At 53.0% G+C, this 21,766-nt stretch overlaps 1 protein-coding gene across 2 annotated transcripts in view; it reads right to left on the reverse strand.

Moving 5' to 3' along the window:
* The window catches only part of TRPV3 (transient receptor potential cation channel subfamily V member 3), a gene marked incomplete at its 5' end in the record, with an annotated part of 31,591 nt that extends 18,617 nt beyond the window's left edge, over positions 1–12,974 (reverse strand). For both annotated transcript variants that reach the window (XM_084862945.1, XM_084862946.1), the window contains 5 exons: positions 3,936–4,112; positions 5,051–5,205; positions 5,922–6,008; positions 6,169–6,273; positions 12,856–12,974. In XM_084862945.1, the coding sequence (XP_084719071.1) occupies positions 3,936–4,112; positions 5,051–5,205; positions 5,922–6,008; positions 6,169–6,273; positions 12,856–12,974 (643 nt within the window). The remainder of the gene's footprint in view (positions 1–3,935; positions 4,113–5,050; positions 5,206–5,921; positions 6,009–6,168; positions 6,274–12,855) is intronic.
* Positions 12,975–21,766: the final 8,792 nt, after the last annotated feature.

Consider the following 21,766-nt stretch of genomic DNA (forward strand, 5'->3'; position numbering starts at 1 on the left):
GTGGAGAAGGGACATTAACCCTGTTGGTAGAACCTTCAGAACCTTCCTGTGTGTGTGTGGGGGGGGGGGGGTAGGGGGGTAGGAGGGGCTGTATCTCAAAATGTCCCATCATAAACAGTATTTCCCAGAGCTGCTGTCTTGCCATATATAAAAATAAATCCCTGGTGGGTTAAAGAACTAAGCTTTTTTTTTTTTAATTGGAAAATTTGCTTATAACTAACCTTTTGATACAGAAAACCTTTTTAAGCAAGATCCAAAATGCAGAAACCATAAGTTAAAAAATGACGTGTTTGCTTACATAAAAATTAAATATTTCTGTATTTTGAAAGACATCTTAAAAGAAACTTAAAAGGCAATTGGTAGGCCAGGGAAAATATTTGAAACATATAAAATAGACAATGTGTTTTTTAAAGTCCATAATATATTAAGAGCCCTACAAATCAATAAAAAAGACAAACAGGCTAAAAGGAAACAAGAAAAGAATATTAAGAACCCCTCAGAGAAGAAAATACACATAGCCAATAAAGAAACTGAAAGATATTCAGAATCACTGGTAGTCAGGAAAATTAAAATTTGAACCTAATGAGTTAAAGACTTAAAAAAAAAAAAAAAGGATTAATTAAGAGTAGGGGAAAGGAGTACCTTTGTACTCTTTTGAGAGGGGCGAGTTAAAGTAATATTTCTTGATGGCAAATTTATCAAGCATTCTAATTTTATTTTTTATTTTTAGATAGGAAGGAAGATGGAGAGAGAGAAAGAGAGAGAGAGAGAAACATCAGTGTGAGAACAAAACATAGATTGGCTGCCTCCTGCACGCCCTTTACCAGGGATTAAGCCCAAAACTCAAGCATGTGCCCTGACTAGGAATCAAACCAGCAACCTTTCAGTGCACAGAATGACACCCAATCAATTAAACCACACTAGCCAAGGCAATAACCATTCTAATTTTAAATGTGCATGCCTCTGGACCCAGAAAGGCCAATTCAAAGTCTTTCCCTAAAACACGTGTACCCTGGGCACAAGGTCATAGACAAGAGTGTGCATCTAAATGTTGTCATACAAAATACTGGAAACGACCTGGATGTCTGTCCAGGGGGAAACAGTTATACTCAGACTAAGCAGGTAAAGAGGAGTCTGACTTTAATATTCTGACATGAGATGTTGTCTAAGATATATAGTTAATCTGCAAAAAAGTAAGTTGTAGAACAGTGCAATACTGCTCTAGCCTATATAATCCTATATAATAAAAAGCTAATATGCAAAACAACCGAACAGCAGAACAACCCATCACTATGATGCACACTGACCACCACAGGGCAGACACTCAACACAGGATCTGCCCCCTGGTGGTCAGTGCACTCCCACAGGGGGAGCACAGCTCAGCCACAAGCTGGGCTGATGGCTGGCGAACACAGCAGCGGTGGTGGTGGGAGCCTCTCCCACCTCTGCAGCAGCATTACTGATGTTCGACTGCATGGAGTGGGCCTAAGCCGTCAGTCAGACATCCCCTGAGGGCTCCTGGTCTGTGAAAGGGCACAGGCAATTCATGCACAGGGGCCCACCCCCAGTGCATGAATCTCATGCATGGGGCCTCTAGTCTATAATAATAAAAGCATAATATGCCAATTATATCAGACATCCTTCTGGACCACCTTCCAGATGAAGCCAGGACTGCAAGGGAAGCCCGGGTCCCAGGTGCCAGAGGGAAGCAGGTGCTGGCAGCCAGGAGAAGAAAGGCCTACTCTTGCACAAATTTCGTGCATCAGGCCTCTAGATAAATGAATAAATAAAGCTATCTATTTCTATGTGCACCTTCATACATATGTTAAAAACCTAGGGAAGTCCTCAAAGCATACACCCCATAGTAACCATCTCTGGAGAGGAGAGTGAGAAAACAAGCGAAGCGTTCCTCTTTAACTTAATTAAAATATTCAAATGTTTTACAATAAAATTCTATTCCTGTACTATTTATGTAATTATTAATTAAAAATAAATTGTTATGCTGAATCTCAATGATGAATATCTAGAAGTTCATTATGCCAATATTTCAAATGTATGTTTAAATTTTTCAATAAAAATTTTAATTAAATTGTTTTTTAAAAAGTTAGTCTCTTTTTTTTTCTTTATTGATTAAAGTGTTACATATGTGTCCTTATCGTTCCACCTTCCCCTACCTTCCCTCCTAGGTTTGACGGTCTGATCGAAGGCCTCTGATAAAATGCTAAAAACAATATTTTAAAAGCTGTCATTGTGTCCTCTTAGCAGTATAGAGAGAAAATATCAGCCTCTGCCAGGTGGGGAAACTGAGGCTCAGAAAGGCCAGCTGATTGCCCAAGGTAAGGAAAAGTGCTACTCGTGCGGTCCCTGGTGCAAGCAGTGCCTAGAACAGGGAAAGGAAGGGATCAGCGGATACCATCAGGAGGGAGAGTGGGGGAGAGGGTTTGGTCTGGGAAGACAGGGATAAATGGTTCTTCCCACCATGCAGGGGAAGACTGGATGCCCACAGCCCTTCACTAACCCACCAGCAAGACATAGATCCATGCAAGAAGGAAAGGACAAGGGGAGGCTGAGGAAGGAGAGGGGTAGGATTTGCAGCCAGGACAGCAAAGCCTTCATAGAGACACTAATCTCCATTTATTCACTTATTCAAAGCATATTTATTAAGGTCCTCTTATGTGAGGCCCCGAGGGCATCAAAGGATCCACTATGGGGAAGACAGAGTCCCTCCCTGCCCTCAGGAGAAGATGTTGCTAGAAATAGGAGTCTGTGAGTCCCCACAGACTGACAAGAAGAAAAGAGGGGAGAGAAGGGGCCTGAAAAGGGATTCCAGTCAGGACAGAGAAGCTGGAGGCACTGGCCCAGCCCTCCTTGGCTACAGGGCTAGTATCAACTCCTTAGGGACAAGCAGAAACATTATATGGCTCATCCCATTTCTCTCTTCGCTTTGGCTACCAGGGAACTCAGTGTGCAGCTCTGCACTCAGTTGCAACAATATTCCCCAACTTTCCTCTCTTCCAATTGGTAGCTCTGAGTTTTTCATAATCCTTGCCTTTTTTATATATATAGCAAAAACTCTTAAGAAACTCTGCCGAGCTTAAATAAATTAAAAAATAATGAAATGGCTTTATCCCATGAGAAAAGGTAAGGGCCCGACCTAGACCCCCAACCTGCAAAAAGTTGAGACGTCTCATACCCTGGCATGTCATGAAGGCAGCATCAATAATCTCTGAGGCTAACATTTTTGCCACAAGCATCTCATCAGATCCCAATAGGATGTTTATTGACTCTAAAATTCTAATAAGGATCCATCTTACTGATTATTCACAACGTATTTCCTGGGCAGGGAAACACTATCCCAGGGGGTCTCCTGGCTCCTCCCTGGCCCACCTGAGAGAGAAGCCACAAGCTGAGCCCCAAATGGGGCCGTTGATAATAAAGACAGTGGTGACACTAATAGTTGCCATGTGTTGGCCCTGCCCAGCTCTCTCACCTCATCTCCAGGTTTCTTTCTCCATCACTCAAATGCACTTAGGTTCTTCCTATCTCAAGCCAGTGCCCTTGCCTTGCTCTGGATCCTTCTCATCAGACAGACCTCAGGTCAAAGGCCACCTCTCTCACCATCCACTCTAACGTTGCCTACAGCCCCCCACTAACCCAGTTACTTTGGGTCACATGGACTTCTTTCGTTTTATGTTCAAAGCGTTTTTCCATATAAAATTACCTTCTGTAGAGCCAGGGCCTTCCTCTATCATGCTCTCCACCGCACCCTGGTGCCGAAAACAATGCCTGGCATGTGGTCGGTGCTCAAAATTATTTGCCGAATGAGGGAAGGAAGAGACGAGAGCCGAGTGCCACGCTATGTGCTTTGGGCTTTCCGTGATCTGTGTGGCCTGGCCGCCACCCGCTGTCTACACCCCCCTTCCCCAGGCAGGTACCTTCGTAAGCCTCCTCGGTGTACGCGGCGTTGATGAACCTGTCCAGGATGTCGTTCTCGTCGGCAAAGGCGAGCAGGATCCGCACGATCTCCTTGGTGTTGGGGTTGATGTTGAGCAAGGCCTTCATCAGGCAGGTCTTCCCGGTGTCGGAGGCCGTCAGCTTGTGCATGAGGAAGTCTGCGGGCAAAATCACAGGGGGGAGCTGCAGGAGGGGTCCAGAGGAGGGGAGCCCAGGGTGAGGGAGCTGCAGCCTCAGACCTGCATGGCCCCCGCTGGCCTCCCTGAGCCCGCACACACCGCTCTCCAGCTCCTTCGCTGCCTCCTCCTCCCCAGAGGCTCAGGAGAGCCTCATCTTTCCCTCTTTGGCTTCTACACCCACTCCCTGGCAGGAGGCAGTCTCACCAGGGCTTCCCACTGTCTAGAAGCAGACAGACACCCTGAAGTCTGCAGCCTGCCCCCTCCTGTAGCCTTCAAATAGAGCTCAACAACTCGTCCTAACTGCTACTCCCCTCTTCCCCTAAACCAGTGGTCGGCAAACTCATTAGTCAACAGAGCCAAATATCAACAGTACAACGATTGACATTTCTTTGGAGAGCAAAATTTTTAAACTTAAACTTCTTCTAACGCCACTTCTTCAAAATAGACTCGCCCAGGCTGTGGTATTTTGTGGAAGAGCCACGCTCAAGGGGCCAAAGAGCCGCATGTGGCTTGTGAGCCGCAGTTTGCCAACCACAGCCCTGAACAGCTTGGGCTTCGGCATCCACCAAGTCACCAATGGCACCACCCGACTCCTTCCTCGCCCTCACTGCCCATGTCCTTGAGTCCTGCCAGTGTCGCTGCCTGAATGCTGTTCCCGCCCCTCGGCCCTCGGCTGGGGTCCTAACTCCACCCGGACAGCAGCCTCCTCCAGCTTCACCCCCATCCTCCAGGCAGTAGCAGACCACGACCCTCACCTGTCTAAGGTCCTCCATGGCTCCCCATTGCCCTCAGAGTCAGGTTCAAAGTCCCTAACCCATCACTCAAGGCTCCTCACACACCAGCCCCATGGGTCGGTGGGAGGGAAGGTGGACAGCAGGACCCAAGCCCCGCACCCTCTGCCAGGGCCTGGCACTGACCGGGCACGTCCAGGTTGCGGCGCCTCCTGCAAAGCTCCTGCAGCTCCACCAGCAGCTCCACCAGCTCCTCCACGCATCCCTCGGACACGGCCGCGAAGAGGCACTTCTTCAGCCTCTTCTTTCTCCGCCTCTGCTCTTCTTTAGCCAGGTTTGCGCTGAAGCCAGAAACATTTTCCAGCTCACCACACGTGCATGCCCACCCCTACCCTCTCCTCCTTTCCCACACTGCCTACAGGACACTGCACCCCCAACGTCTCCGCGTGCCTGTCACAGTGCTTAACAGCCTCTCCATTCGCACCCGAGACCCCTGGGATCCAAGGCAGCCTACGCAGTCTCCCCTTCAACTCCAAATGCAACCACATCTATCAAAAGGCATGGTTGGATACACATAGGAGTGAATAGGAAGGATACATGTAATTACCTTGAAAGTATGGGATTAGGGGAAGGAAAACCTCATTTTCATATTTTGTGTTGTTTGAATGTTTTTATCTATCCCTCCCTGCCCCCGGACGCCAAACAGGCAACCATGGCAATGTGTTGGTGTGTATCCTTTGTTTGTGTGTGTTCTTGCAAAATGTACACTTGCTTGGTGTTTCACCACCATCCTCCAGGCAATAGGCAGACCATGCATTTTGAGTTTACATACATGGTATTGCCTTAAGTGCCCATTGTGCTGCCTACTGTAACGGATGGGTATCAAATGTAACACTCCCCTCCCCCAATAAATTTCCTACACGTCACAGCCATGGGCCCAGACATTTGTCCCAGCACCCAAGAATGGCGGCTTCCTTCTCTTTTCTTCGGGGTTCCAGTGCCTGTCTTCCCAGCAATGGCCTGCTGGGCACTGGGAGGAGGGAAAGGGCCGGCTCACCTGGGACTGTTGGGGTTGGATGGGGTCTCTGCCACATCATCCTGAGGAGATTGTGGGGAGTCCATGTCATCACAGTTGCCAGAGAGGCTGGAGGGCAGAGGGAAGAGAGGAAAAGGGATGACTTGAAAAATGAAGCATGTTAGCATGCCACAACCAGGCCTAGCCCTGTGGGCCAGGGCCAGTCACTGCCATCCTCTGGAGCTGAGGGCCAGCCGGGGCAGGGGGCTGGGCAGCGGGGGGTACTCACCACTGCCGGATGTTGGAATCCATTGGCTTGGAGAAGATGGGAGGAGAGGTCTTGGCGACAGTGGGGTTGGGCTCAAACCCTTCTATCTCCAGGAAGAAGTGTGCGCTGAGGGGACAACCAAACAAGGCCATTAGGGCGGGGGCAGGGCCTTCTCCCCACGTGTCCTGCAGCCCTGCTGCCACGGTGCCACCACTCCACCAGCTCCATGCTGGACTCTTGCTTAGCCCTCACAGCATCCCCGAGAAGTGGGTACTGTCCTTCTCACCCACGTTTCATAGGTGGGCATGTGGAGGCTCTGAGGTCACACGGCAGGTAGGTGGCAGAGCCTGGATTCAAAGCTGCTCTGGGTGACTTCTCACTAGAAATACTGGCTGGATGGATCCAGTGGTCTCTGCTGGGGTGGCCTACCACTGAAGGGGGGTTTTCCTGTCTGCAGCTGCCCCCAGGTGCAGAAGACTCAGCAGGGATGGGGAACATGCCAATGAGAACTAATAATTCCTCCATCCTCACCCCCCCCCCCTATTGCCCCTCCCACCTCAGGCCTGAAGCTGAACCTTCCCGAGAAGTCCTAAGTGCCTGAGATCTACAGAGGCCTTTCTTGGAGTTACACTGGCTGCTCAGATACAGTCCCCTCCCCCCATGCCACCCCCTTCTATCGTCTCTCATGCTGGGAATCCTTGGCAGGAAGGGAAACTCAGGAAAGCACTTTGGAAGTGAAGCTGAGGAGCAGTGGAGGGATGAGGGAGGGGCCCGCCTTCAGACACACCCACAAATGCAGACACGCATGCTCTCAGAACCCACAGTCACACACTCAGAGACACGCCTTCTCGTGACAACCAGGATGGTGAGGATCAGGCTGAGGATGACTTTGGTGGCAGCAACACCCCACCCATGGCCGCTGCAGGGTAAGTGCTGGCTGTGACCAGGCTCCGTAACCTGGCCTGGGCTGGGCTTCCTGACCAGGTGGCCTCTCTCCTAAGCATCTTCGCTGCCTGCCTCCCTCCCAGACCTAGAGGATCAATACCCAAGACCACAGAAGAGCTCCCAAAGTGCAGTCCCAGTCATTTCAAGTTCAAGGGAGGAGAGCAGAAGAGGGTTGGTGGCCCATTCTACAGAAGGGGGAACCAAGGCCCAGTATGGAGAAGCCCCTCATTCACAGTCACCCCTGAGCCAAGTTAGTCAGAGAACCTGACTCCTCATGTCCAGCCTCCGGCTCATGCCACTCTCCATGCTGCTCTTCTCTCCTCTCAGCCCTTCGGGTCTGTTTCCGCCAAACCAGCTCCAGGAATTAGCTCCAGAGGGAGGCCACCCAACACAGCCACCCTGCAGTGGGGCAGGGAGGAGGGAGGCCCAGGCTTAGCCTGGGGAATTTCTCTCCTCTCCTCTCCTCCAGCCACAGACAAGCCTGGAAGGCTCAACTAATCCAGAAATGGGCATAAGGGGGATGGGGACAGTGTTGGCTGATACACTGGCCCTCACCTTCCTGTCTCCTGCCCACCAAGAGGAACTTTCTGTCTGACCTAAAAACAGATCCTTCTTCCAAAAGAGAAGACAAAGGAAGGAGTGAACCCTTGGCTGGGATCCTGAGGCCTGGGTTCTATTCTGCCTCTGCCTCTGCCTCCTATGTGACCCCAGGTGGTCTCTTGCCATCGCAGGGCCAACGGTTCTCACCTGGGTAGAGAACAGCTAGGGTCAGATGACCCCCGGGGCTTGGATTCTGGAGCAGGGGAGCGCTGGGTTAATCACTTATGGACTGTCCAGATGAAATGGACATCAGAGGTCATCGAATCCAGCCACCATTCCCCTGCCCCTTACAGTGCCCCCACAATAGCCACCCCAAAGCTCTCCCGACTTGTCTGGGCTCCTCAGTAGTACATTTACTCAACAAATATTTATTGAGCACCTACAATGTGTCAGGCACTGTTCTAGGGACTGGGAATATAGTGGATTTTCCTCTGTGAGGAAAATCTCTCTCCTCGCAGAGTTACTGTTCTAGTGGGTTGGCCAAAACTGGCCCCAATGATCAGACCAGGGCGCAGCACAATGAGGCCATTGCTTTTCTTTTGTTTTTTAATTGACTTCTAGAAAGGAGGAGAGAGGGATAAATAGATAGACACATTGATGGGAGAAAACCATCCATTGACTGCCTCCTGCAAGCCTCCTACTAGTTATCAGGCCCCAACCCAGACATGTGCCTTGACTAGAATCAAACTGATGACCTCTTGGTTCATGGGTCAACGCTTAATCACTGGGCAACACCAGCCAGGCAGCCATTGCTTTTCTTGCTCTAATGCACTATCCTTCAACCACAAGTTTCTCAATGCAGAAACTACAGTTGTTTTAGCCTCATAGTTATGGAGTAAGTGGGTGAGTCAGTGAAGGAGCACTCAATACTGGTCCTGATTCTCAGAAGAAACTAAATGGATGAACAAGGAGATGTATAGGTGATGAGTGAAAAATGAGTGAATGAAAAGAAGAATGGCTGGTGGGATAGATGGACAGATGAGTGGATGGATGAACAGATAGATAGATGATGAATTCATGAATGGATGAAAGGAAAGAAAAGGAAGGAAGGAAGGAAGGAAGGAAGGAAGGAAGGAAGGAAGGAAGGAAGGAAGGGAGGGAGGGAGGGAGGGAGGGAGGGAGGGAGGGAGGGAGGGAGGAAGGGAGGGAGAGAGGGAGGGAGGGAGGCTGAAGACTTAGTTGGGAGCATAAATATGTGAGCATATAGACTGTGAACTAAACTAATAAGCAAACAGACCAACACAACCTTACACTGCAAATTTGGGGGTTGCATCCCTCAAGTGGCTCCCGCTGGGCTCTCAGCTGCCTAAAGTCTTCCCCTCCCATTCCCAGTTTTGCACAAGAAGTTAAGGAGGGGTCCTTTGCCTCTCTTCCACTCCTCCTCCTTCTCAGGGCCTCCTCCAAGATCCCACAAGGGTCTTAAGAATGGTCCAGAAAATCAAATCATGGAAGTATCTATCCACTCCAGGCCTGGAGACTGAGGGCCCAAGGGCAGGGAAGAAGTGTGTCCTCATCTCACCGTGAAGTGTTCTCACTGATGCTGAGGGACTGTGCTGAGCCACCAGGCTGCTTACTCATCAATCCACCCACTCCCACTCCTCTCGTTGTCCTGCCTGCTCCTTCACTGACTCACCCACTTACTCCATAACTATGAGGATGCTCTGTATAGGAAACCTGGGGGCAGGGAGGGAAGAGACGACCTCTCGAAAGGCCCTGACCTCAGAGATCTCAACCAGAGCTGAGATATTGTCCTAGTAACTAACTGTGCTACCTGTTCAGAGAGACTATGGGAGTTCAGGGGAGAAGGTCCTCCCAGTTGAGGACAGGGTTGGGGAAGGTTCTGTGATCTGTTGGGTAAGATTTGGGCAGGATCTTGAAATGGACCTGTGGTTTGGGAAAATCCCTGGAAGCAGGAAGCGCAGCATGAGAGAAGCGCTGGGAAGGGAGGTAGGGGCTGTGTCTGAGAAAGGAAGTCTTTTCTTTTTTTTAATTTTTAAATTGTATTTTTTTAAGTATTACAAATTGTAGTACATGTGTCTCCTTTTTTCCCCCCATTGATCTTCCCCTGGCCTTCTCTACACCCGGGCACATGCCCTCACCCTCAACTATGGAAGGGGAGGGAGAATGAGGAACAAAGGACATCCCCTTCTTCTGATGGGGGGGCCTGGAGGGATGATGGGACCATCTCTGACATGAGCATGTCAGAGGAGAAGGAGCAAGGCCCATTTTTGCTCATCAGTTTATAATGTTCTTTATGATCCATAAATGAGTGAGAGCATGTGGTATTTTTCTTTCACTGACTGGCTTATTTCACTTAGCACAATGCTCTCCAGGTCCACCCATGCTGTTGCAAATGGTAAGAGTTCCTGAGAAAGGAAGTTTTGGGGGGCTGAGGAGAGTGGTAAGAGCCAAGGTAGAGAGGACTCAACAGTGGGCAAGGATCTACCTCCTGGGGCAGGGAGCTGCTGGACCCTGAAGGCCTGTCCCATGCCCATCCTATTTGCCACTGCACGTGCCACCTCTCACCCTCCATCAGGAGCAGATGGCAAGGTCTTGTGACATCCTGGCTCCTGGCCTGTAGCAGATGCTATTTGCTTATTTCTACCTTTGGCCCAGACCCATGATCGGCAAACTGCGGCTCGCAAGCCACATGCGGCTCTTTGGCCCCTTGATTGTGGCTCTTTCCACAAAATACTACAGCCTGGGCAAGTCTATTTTGAAGAAGTGGTGTTAGAAGAAGTTTAAGTTTAAAAAATTTTGGCTCTCAAAAGAAATGTCAATCGTTGTGCTGTTGACATTTGACTCTGCTGACTAATGAGTTTCCGACCACTGGCCCAGACCAAAGGGCACCACCTGGATGTTGTTAGCACAGGTGAGCAGACAGCTCTGCATCATTTCTCCTGCATTTCTGTATCTTTGAAGGCAAAGAGCTACTCCCTCAAGCAGCCCCAGGGCTAGGGAGGAGCCTGTCTCCCTGCTTTGTCCTAATAAATGCCCAAGTGCTCTGAGAGCCAGGAGGCCAGCTCTTCCACAGCCTTTATTAGCCTCATCTCTGTCCCTGGGCATCACCTTGCCCAGTAAGATGGTCACTGTACCAGCTACTCACAGGAGTGGATGATGGTTCAGGAAAAAAATCTCTCTCCGATCTAGATTTCTTGATGCCTTCAATTCCATCACTAAGTTCCTATTTCCTTAAGTGGTCACAATTGCCATATTTATTTACATATAATTTTTCTTTTTCTTTCTAGACCTGAGGAGCTCTATACTCGGTTCTGAGGGAGATGCCCACATGTTCAGGGTCTTGGGAAAAGCAGGCACACATAAAGGCTCTCAAAAAGCCTTCCAGAAGGAGAGGGGCCACCACTTCCTGAGAAAAAGGTCACATCCCACACCCAGGCTCTGAGCTGATTAAGGCCATCGGCAGAGTGGAGCCTAGAGTTAAGTTCATGAGCAGTCATGGGCTCAAAATCACAGCTTGACTGCTGGAAGACCCTGGGATTTTCCTGAAAACCTGTCCTTAATCCTTCCCTGAGACGCAAACCTCCCCTGGGAACGTGAGAGGGAGGGGGAGGGGAAGAGAGGCAGGAGGGTGTTGGTTGGGGGTTTGGCTCAAGGATCTCTCTGTTCTTCCTCAGACAAGACCACCGAGATCCAAGCCGCCCCATGGTCCTACTGAGACCTGTCTGATCTCCAAATTTTCTCTCCTGCGCTCTGGGATGGAGCTTCCATCTGGAGGTCCCATAGGCACCTCTCAGCCAACAGTTCACACCCAAACTTGGCTTATTCCTGCTGACCTTGCTCCTTCTCCTCTGATGTGCTCCTGTCAGAGATGGTCCCATCATCCCTCCAGGCCCCCCCATCAGAAGAAGGGGATGTCTTTTGTTCCTCATTCTCCCTCCCCTTCCATTGTTGATCCCCTGGACCCCATGATCATAATGCCTCTCTGATTGGTCCCCTTTACTCTACCTCTAACCACCTAGGCTCAGACCTCACCTGGACTTCCCAACAGTTTCTCCTCCAATCCGTCATCCATGCAGATCACCCAGAGTATCCTTTCCAAAATGCAAATCTCACCATACTCTTCCTTTCACACAAAACCCTCTATGGCTCCCCACTCAGTTTTGTTCACTCTCCTTAACTGACACCAAGACCCAGCCCCAGTGGAACTCATCTCCTCAAATCCCCCCACCTATCCAGCACTTCAACCACCTGGGTCTCCTCACTGGTCCCTGCCCCAGACCTGATACACAGAAGACCTCAGTGATTATTACTCAAACCAATATAAGGGAAAGCACCAAGCTCACCTCTGGCCAAGAGTGGGCCTGGGACAGGGGCAGAGGAGGCAAGGCAAATGGGCCAGTCTAGACCAGTGGGCCCACCCCAGGGCCATGGGAAGCACAGCTGGAGTGGAGGAGGGGCATTCAGGCTTGAGGGGCACCAAATAGGCCGAGGCGGTGGGGGACAACAGTGGAGGCAGCTCAGGGGCCAGGTGTGACCCTAGAGAAGTACTTTCCATGCTCCATGTTCCCAACTGGGAAGTGGTCAAAACATCCTAGCCCTGCCCAGTTCCCAAGGGCCCTGTGGCGTGACGATGACAATGATGACGATGCATTGAGTCTCAAAGTTACAAAAATACTATCAATGTCAACACGTGCTGGACACTGACTGCGGGTCAGGCACCATGCTGAGTCCTTGGATGGCATGATCCCAATTAACCATCATCCTATGAGTTGGTGCCATTGCTGGTGTCCCCATTACACAGGTGGCGTTAGGGTGACTGGCCTGGCTGGGCACACAATAGATGTGTATGAAAATAGTACCCAGTATGGGGTCCGGACCCCCTGTAATGTCCACCCACCTTTTTCTCCTTGTCTCGAGAGGGCTCCAGCCATCCCTTACCTTCCCCAGGGGTCTTCCTAAAGGTTCCGGCCTCAGTGGTCACTGCCACCTCCCTGATGGTTCCAGTCACACTGACTCCCCGGCTCAGCCCCCTGAGTCTACATTATGGTCTCCCGCCCACCGGTTATATTTATCTATACTTTGCTGGGCACCAGGCCACCGCAGATAAGGCTGAACCTCTCTGGTCCAGTCCAGGCAAGGGCTCCCTGAGAGTGAGCACCAGGACTCCCGCACAGCACCCAGGCCCAAGCCTGCCCATCCTACCTCTTCTTAGTGGGGGTGATCTCCGCCGGCCTCTTCTCCTGTAGGACGACTTGGTTCCCGCTGGTGACGGTGGCTTTTCTGCCCATGAGGGGCACCATCTCCTTGGCGTGGGCATTCATGGCTAGAACACAATCACAGCACAGATGCTCCAGGGGCATGGAGGAGCTTCAGGGGGCTTCAGACTCTCCGGGGCCCCTGCTTATATCCCGAGGATGGGGAGCTCACTCTCTCTCCTTCCCAGGGCACCACCCCCTCTCAGGGACAGGGAGGCTGTCCCCGAAGCTTTCCCTGCTCCCTGGCTCCCTGCTCCCTGCTCATGTCCAGCCCGCCAACCTCCAGGTGGATTGCTGAGAATAAGCTTGGCTTTCTCTTGTTTGTGTGTGTGTTTGTTTGTTAATCCTCACCTGAAGATGTTTTTCCATTGATTTTTTTAGAGCGGAAGGAAGGGAGGGAGGAGGAGGGGGGAGAGAGAGAAAGAGGAGAGACACATCTACTGGTTGCCTCCAGCTCGTGCCCCAACTGAGGCAGGGTATCAAATCTGCAGCACGGGTACCTGCCCTTGACAGGAAATCGAACCGGGGACCCTTTGGGCCACAGGCTAATGCGCTAACCACTGAGAAACACCAGCCATGCCAAGTGCTGCTTTCTCAATGCTCATTTCAGATTTCGTGTTCAGAGCTCTCTGTGATAGAACAGGACTTGTCACCTCCTTTGCTCTAGACACTATGCTCCTAATGACACAGCTTCAGCCCCCTCTGGTTCCTGGATTTCTCAGCACCTGGTGGTCTCTGTGGCTAACACACTGACCATCTCTCTCTTACCCACACAAAGCACAGTGCAGCCAGCTTCGTGTCTGTCTGTTCGCCTGGAGGAAGCAACTGAGGAGGCACCCTCTCCGTCCAGACCTGCTTTATTGACACTCAGTGTGGCTGGATTGCGTGCTGGTGGGAGGGCGATGCAGGAAAGAGGGACCGATACATCTTCTCAGGCAGTGTTTCCCAACCTTCTCTCATGATGAGAATCACCTGGTGGAGTTGTTAAAACACAGATTCCTGAATCCCAACTAAGAAGTGCTAAACTATAATAGAATTTTTGAGAACATATAGGTAAAATTGCATACCTAACTTAGTGCTCTGTATATAACATCTGTGTTAGAGCACTAGTTAAGTATACAATTTTACCTATATGTTCCCAAAAATTCTAGTTTAGCACTTCTTAGTTGGGATTCAGGAATCTGTGTTTTAACAACTCCACCAGGTGATTCTCATCATGAGAGAAAGTTGGGAAACACTGTTCTAAGGAAACTCGGGGAAGGGCAATCCAAGCAGACGGGACAGCCTGAGCCAAGACCAGGGGTCACAGAGTTGAGCGAGCGGTAAGGAGCTGGAGCGGTTGTTCACAGGGAGCCCCGACAACAAGAGGCTTGGGAGCAGGATGGACCGAGTTGTGAGGACTTGGACGCCAGCCCGGTGCCTTGGCAGCTCCCCAGGGCAGTGGGGGCCACGGGGAGGCCCCGGTTACACAGGAGACAGCCACCTTAGAGAGAGCAGGATGCGTGTGGGATGGGGAGACCAGAGGCGGGGGCCGGGGGAGACGCTGTGGGGGCCATCCGGATGGGAAGGGTGGGCTGGCCATGGGAAAGGGTTGTGTGTGTTCCTCCCTGCCCTCTCAGTGTGGACAGCAGGTGACTCCGTAGTTCACGAGGGCCATTCTCAGCTCGAGCAGCACTGAGGGAACTCCCTCGGAGTCAGGGAGATGGGGGTGAGGGATAGGTTTCTGTAAGAGCCCCGTTGGGTGGAGTGGAACTGGGGCCACTGGTGATCCTGCCCCAAAGAAGAGAGCTTCCTGGAGGAGGTGTCTGGAGCAGGCAGTCATCAGACTGGAGTGCGGTTTACAAATGTCACAGCCCCCTCCACACACACTAACGTGAGCACCCTGGGCAGAGGAGGAGTCATTCCCAGGAGGCCTTTGGCCCAGACCTCGAGGCAGGGAGCTCTGAGGAAGTGCCTCAAGGCCCACCAGGTGCAGCAGCCCGCTGAGAGGCTATTGTAAGCAGCCAGATGCATGGAAGTGATGGCCAAGAGTAAAGAAGAGGGAGGAAAGGCCTGTTTCTCACACCTCCTTGAGCCTCTGCCCTCTACTCTGAGAAATGGGCTGAATGGCCCCCAAGGACCCTGTATCTCTATGCACGCAGCTGCCTGCTCCATCCTCTCTGCCCTGGGCCCTCCTGTGGGTGTAGGCAACACTGGGCAGCTAGGCAAAGTGGCTCGGGAGAACTCCGGACTGGGACATCGGCAGCTGTAATTAGCTCCCTGAGTCACCCGGCTGGCCCGGCGTTCTCACCGGCCAGACTCTCTCGCTGCCACAGCATCCCTCTCTCTGGCTCAGGCTTCCTTCCACCTGGGAAGAAGGAGGCTGTGCCTCCCCAGCCCCGACACTGTCCACAGGCACAGGGAGCCCCCGCCTCTGGCCCAGCACCTGTGGAATGAGTGCCTGGGCCCCGTCCCTCTCAGCTCAGAGCCGCCTCCCGGATCCCGAAGTCCCATCACTCCCGCCCACAGAGCCACATCCCAGAGCCTGCTAGAAAGACGGGCGCCTCATCTTGGCCCTGAGAGCTGTGGGGGTTCTCCCTCCCCAGACTCCCGGCCCTCAGCCCTCAGGGAAAGGATCCTGGCTCCATCAGACCCCGTGCTCTGGCACATCCCCATGGCCAAGAGCTCAGCTCCAGTCTAGCTTTGTTTCCCCTGCTAGAGGCTCACACTCCCTCCAGCACTCCCAGAGGCCTAGCAACAAAGGGTAGACATGGTCCAGAGGACCCCTGAGGTCCTCTCGCTGGGCTCCCCCTGGGTTCCCCCGGGCTCTGAAGGGCACTGGCTGCCTGTGTGGCCACTCACCTGGTGAGGTCGGGTGGCGGTAGCTGCCCCTGCTCTGAGATCACCGCATGTCCGGGGCCCAAGGCCCCCCGGTGGGGCAGTGGCTGAGGCGGCAGGAGGCTCTCATCACAGGTACAGAGATGGCTGGAATGAGGCTTCAGAGGCAGAACTGGCTGGGCCACCTGCCCTTGGCGCCAGGCAGGCCACACCCACCAGCCACAGCTGCAGTGCCCGCCCGCCCACGTGCCATGCCTGAGTCACCTCCACGCCCACATGGCAGCCTCACCCTGACCCAGGAGAAGGTGAGGAGGCAGCAGGTGTCAAGGCCAGAGTTCTGGTCCCGAGTCTTCCCATCGTGAGCCTCCGTTTCCCCACCCGGGAAATAGGAACCATCCTGCCTACTTCCTAAGGATGCTGTGAGGAGTCGGAGACTGCTGGGGGATAGGCCTAATCCACAGTCAAGTGCTCGGTCCTGGCCCCTCCAGGCCCAGCCACAGCTGAGGGATGGACTGAGTGACCTCAAGGCGGCCAGCCCCAAGACTTGGTATCAGTCCTTCAAAGTCTGGAACCAGGTCCTGTGAGAGACAGAAGTCCCCATTCAGTGCTCCCACCAGAAGTTTTGCGCCACAGACCTTGGAGTCAGGCAACCTCACCCATTTCCGATTGTATGACCGGACAAGTCATTCTCCCCAGCCTCGGTTTCCTCGCCTGTGAAATGTGCATAATAAACCACCGTCCCCAGTCACTGAGCTCCTGTGGGGATGAAATGGGAGACCACAAAAAACAAGGCCCAGAGAGAACAGATAGAACTCAGTAAGTGGTGACAGCTATTAGCTATGATTGTTTTTGTCATGCTGATTCATTCTCCCAGCAGCTGCCCTGGACACCGGCCTCCAAGGCCAGAGCATCAGGGAAGACTCCTGCCCTCCCTGCGCTCTGACCGCAGCTGTGAAGGGGGCGGAGCAAGGCCGGCAGGCCCTGCCTGTCCCCGTGTCTCTCGGGAATTCCACACCTGTCCCCACAGGCAAGATGGAACCCGGATGGAGCAGGAAGTCTCTGGTGACAGGGACAGCACTGGTGACTGAGGCAGCAGGGACTTCCCCTTGATCCCTCGTTGCCCCAACCCGCCAGCCTGGGGAGGGGCCGAAGGCGGGGCCCAGCTTCTGACCTGGGGCAGCAGGAGCTGTGCCCAGGAAGGCGCAGAAAACCTGGCTCAGGGCCAGCAGGCCTCCGGTGTGCGGTGTGCGTGTGTGATGCAGGGGCTGCTTTTGCTGTGTCAGCCAAGGGGGTCTCGGATTCCCACGCACACAACTCAAAACCTCACCACCGCCTGGAATTCCACATGAAAGCCCCATCTTGGACCAAGCCTCGTCCTCCCTCTATTACTCAGGTAATTGCCCCTCCTGGCTGAGTCCCTCACCCCTCCTGGTCGGCTTCTGTCGGCCTGAGAGCCCTGGGGGCAAGGCTGTCAGCAAATGTCAGTGTTTATGTTGTGCCCGGTGTCAGCACATTTCTCCAAGGCCAGGCTGGAGCTGGTTAACGAGGCCCGTCTCCCACCCAAAGGCATGCACTGAGCTCAGCACGGAGTGAGGCGGCCCCGCGCTGCTGGCTGTGGGAGCAGGGGCCACATCCCAGCCAGAGTCAGAGCCATGCCCCCGCCCCTCCTCCCCCCACCACGCACCTCAAACACGTGGAGCCAGCAGCTCCAGCCCTTGGGCTGTCTGCACTCAATCCCATTTAATCCCACACACAGCGACAGCCCATGGGACATGCGAGGCAGGGAAGCCAGGGGCCAGCGTGGGGCTCAGAAATGGAGAAGGGGGTCTCCCTCCAGGAAGGTGGAGCCCTCACCCCACCCGGCAGGTTGTCAGGACAAAAGGACTCAGGCACCAAGGAGAGATGAAGTCCCTCTGATGGGGAGGCGGGAGGGGGGTTCAGGAGAGAGGGGGCGTCTGGGTTGGGTGTGGAAGGAGGGAGGGCCGTCTCCACAGGGAGAGCCACAGGAGCAGGGACTCGGAGGCCGGAGACCACAGTGGTGACGAGCTTGAGCGACATTTGAACTGGGTGGGGTGTCAGAGATGCTCTGCCGAGTCCAGCTGCAGCCCATGGAGTGAGCCAGGCCACCAGGTCAGCCCTGGCCCCTGGCACCAAGGGCTGTGCTGGGCATGCTGTCACCACCGTGGCCTGGCGGGGAACTGACCAGCTCAGCTGAGCCAGCACATCATACCGAAGGCAGCGCCTCTGCCCATCTAAACGCCGCTGCTGCCTGCCCAGGGGACTCCTGGCTGTGTGAGGGCCCACGCAGCCCCGCAGCAGGGCTGTGGAGCCTGGAGTCCTGCCTCTTCCTACCAAGCCTGGACGCCCTGCAGACGCACATTTTGCCCACTCTGCCTCCATTGCCATGGGGTGGCCTGGGATGCTCATTCACAGCAGCCCAGCACCTGGGAACCAGGGCGCCTTGGGGGTGGAGGGGGGGTAACAAGCTACCCCCACAATCCAGCTCCTCAGTCCTTGGTGCAGCCGTGAGCCACGCTGTGCGCACCCTTCATCAGTGGCCTGCGCTCCCTCTCTGAGGTGAGACAAGGACCCAGGAGTGACCTTTCAAACTGGCTGTGCCCGTGGGGTGCAGGGGGCAAGGGGTCAGAGGCCGGGGAGGGAGGCAAGCTGTGAGAGGAAAAGGGCCACTTCTGCATATTCCTGACCCAGTCCCGCTCCCCCGCAGCCGGAGGCCTGGACTTCAGGCGGCCCTAGACATCTGCCAGCACACCCCGTGCCCGCCTCCTCCTCTCCAGGCTGAGGTCAGAGCGGAAGCCTCAGTCCGCGCGTGGTGTATGTCTGCTCCACGTCTGTCTGCTGTGGAATCTCAATGGCCCACAGACAGATGACACCCCAGATGTCCCTCCCCTGTCCCCGCACCTCCTGTCTTGCAGACATCAGGCCCCAGGCAGGTCCACAAGATCCCCCCAAAGAGGGAGGAGTGAGAGAAGAGGTTTCTGTGGGTGGGTGGGTGGGTGCAGCCAGGGAGGGCTGACCCCTTGACCCACTCTAGGAAACGCCCACTTGGTGAGGAAGGGACCAGGCAGAGCTCCATCGACAGCCTTGGGCCCACTCCATGGTGGTCAGCGTCCTGGCAGTGCACGTCTCTCCCCTCCTCTCCCCCACTCCACCCAACCCAGCGTCCCTATTGCTGATTCTGGGTTGTGGCTTCTCCTGCCTCAAAGTGATGGAGCGGGGCACCTGGGGACAGAGAGATAAAGAGACAGCAAGAGGAACAAACAAAACAGAAACAGACTACAGATACAGAGCACAGACTGATGGTTGCCAGAGAAGAGGGAGGTTGGAAGACGGGGCGAAGAAGGTGAAGGGACTGAGAAGTACAGATTGGTGGTTACAGAACGGTCAGGAGGATGTCACGTACAGCTGAGGGAACAGAGTCAATGACGTTGTAATAACTCTGTATGGTGCCAGGTGGGTACTGGAAATGCTGGCGGGAACACTGTAAGGATATGGTTGTCCAGCCATTATGCTATACACCTGAAACTAACATAAAATAAAATTGAACTTAAAGTGTAATTGAAAACTTTTTTTTAATTATCAAAGAAATAGCAACAGATTAAAAAAAAAAGAAGAAGAAGAAAAAGAAAAGAAAAGAAAAAGGCTAGTTGTGGGTGTGTCCTCCACAAACCACCCAGCTTCACAGCAAAAGGTTTCATTTTATAAAAGAGCACCCACAAGTCAGTTCAAAAGTTGATCCAGCCCTAGCTGGTTTGGCTCAGTGGATAGAATGTTGGCCTGTGAACTGAAGGGTCTCAGATTCGATTCTGGTCAAGGACATATGCCCGAGTAGGTAGGGGACCTACAGGAGGCAGCCAATCAATGATTCTCATCATTGATGTTTCTCTCTCTCTCCCTCTCCTTTCCTCTCTGAAATCAATATATATTAAAATTGATCCAATTTGCAAAAATGCATGAATAGCTCACATCTACACGACATTTTTTTCTGAGGAAGACCTACAGGTGAAGCAGGGTGTCCCAGGCCCACAACAGGAAGTGAGAAGCCCTCACATAGCTGGTAGAGTGCCCCTCCCCCTTCCCCCCGGCCAACTCCTGCCCTGCCAGGCAGCCCAGCTCCGCAGTTCAGTTCTGGGCTTTGGAGTCAGATGGCCTGGGCTCAGACCAGGCAATGCTATTCACAGGGTGTGTGATTTTACTAACTATCCCAGCCTCGTTTTTCTCACCTATAAAATGATAGCTTTTCATAGGCTGTTAGGAAGCTTGAAGGCTAATGCGCTTTGTATAAACACTTAGTACGTGCTGCCCACCAGTTTCCCTCCTCTCTGTCCACTTGCCATGGCCTGGCCTCGGCTCACCTCACACCTCGCCAGCAGCCCTCATGCACCTCTGTCAGGCCTCATGTGTGGAGACAGATATGACGCTGGAGAACATGGTAAGGGAATACCACTGATTCCTCCAGATACCTCTCTCGCAGGCATGGAAGCCCCAGCCTCAGCTGACGCCAGCCCTGTTCTCATGAACTGACATCCAACAATTCCATGCCTGGGCAGCTCATCCCGCACCCACAGACATTAACGCGACCCGCCGACCGGGGCAGCTTCTGGATCACTGTTTGCCGAGTTCTGTTTCCTAAAAGCAGGAGTCAGCACACTTCCGTGCAAAGGACCAGACGGTGACTATTTCAGGTTCTGCAGCCCCCTTGGCCTCTGTTGCAACTGGCTCCATCCTGCACTGGAAGCCGCCATGGACAGAACAGAGGTGAATGGCCACACTGTGTCCCCATGAAAGTGTGTTTACAAAAATGGCTGGCAGGCTGGATCTGGCCCACGGCCCATGGTTTGCTGCGCATTGTAGTTGTATGCATGAAAGAGTGCCCTCAGCCCAAACCGGTTTGGCTCAGTGGATAGAGCGTCGGCCTGCGGACTGAACGGTCCCAGGTGTGATTCCCGCTTGGTTGCGGGCACATCCCCAGTAGGGGTTGTGCAGGAGGCAGCTGATCAATGTTTCTCTCTCATAAATGTTTCTAACTATCTCTTTCCCGTCTTCTCTGTAAAAAAAATCAATAAAATATATATATATATTTTTAAGTAGCCTTTGTGTTCTTATCAAAAAAAAAAAGAAAGAAAAGAAAGAAAGAGTGCCCTCACACACGGGTAATAATGAAAGGGTCACGGAGGCTCCCAGCCCTACGAGGTAAACACGTGCGCGTGCGCGCGCGCGCACACACACACACACACACACACACACACACACACACACAAACTGCACAGGCCGACGACCGGCATAAAGTTCACATTTGATATATGTTTATTGATTTGATGGATGACGGGAGGGGTGGAGGCGGAAGCAGGTACCACTGCAGGAGGCAGGGTTAAGGTCACTACAAATGGAAGATCATTAAAAAATTCTTGCCGCATGGTTGGGACGTGGTTCTTCACTTTCATTTGAACAGCAATAGGGCTAAGAGGTTTGGAACTGGGATATCTCACCACAAGATGCAGTCACTCTGAAAGCAACCTGATTCTGGCAGAGCTGGGAATGGGACCAGCCTTCCCGCCTTCTCTGAGGAAGAGTGAGTGACGTTAGCCCAGACCACTCTGACGGGGGCAGAGAGGAAGCACAAGGCAGAGCCAGCATTCTACACCCAGGGGAAGCATTTTGCTCTAAAAGGTGTTTTTCTGGGCTTCATGGAGGTTTACAATGAATAACACAAAATCAAAGGAAACGGGACACCACCTATGTCCAAGAGGTGTATCACACGTGATGTTTAACAAAGTCAGGAAAACCTTGAACGCAAAATCCTTTCCTGGTAGGAGATCCATTGGGGGACGGGGAGGGTGGGGTGGGTCTCTCTTCCCACGCACCCAGCAACCTTCTCACAGCTCACCCAGTGCAGCCGAGGGAGGAGCCGGGCAGGCACAGAGGGGCCGGGCGGCTGAGCGGGCGCAGGTGTTCCCCACACGCACACACCCCAGACCGTGTGCTATTCTAAGGCCTCCGTGAGAGCTCTCCATGGGGGCCCC

The sequence above is a fragment of the Pipistrellus hanaki genome (assembly GCF_964339955.1).
Source record: "Pipistrellus hanaki genome assembly, chromosome: 16".
Lineage (NCBI taxonomy): Eukaryota > Metazoa > Chordata > Mammalia > Chiroptera > Vespertilionidae > Pipistrellus > Pipistrellus hanaki.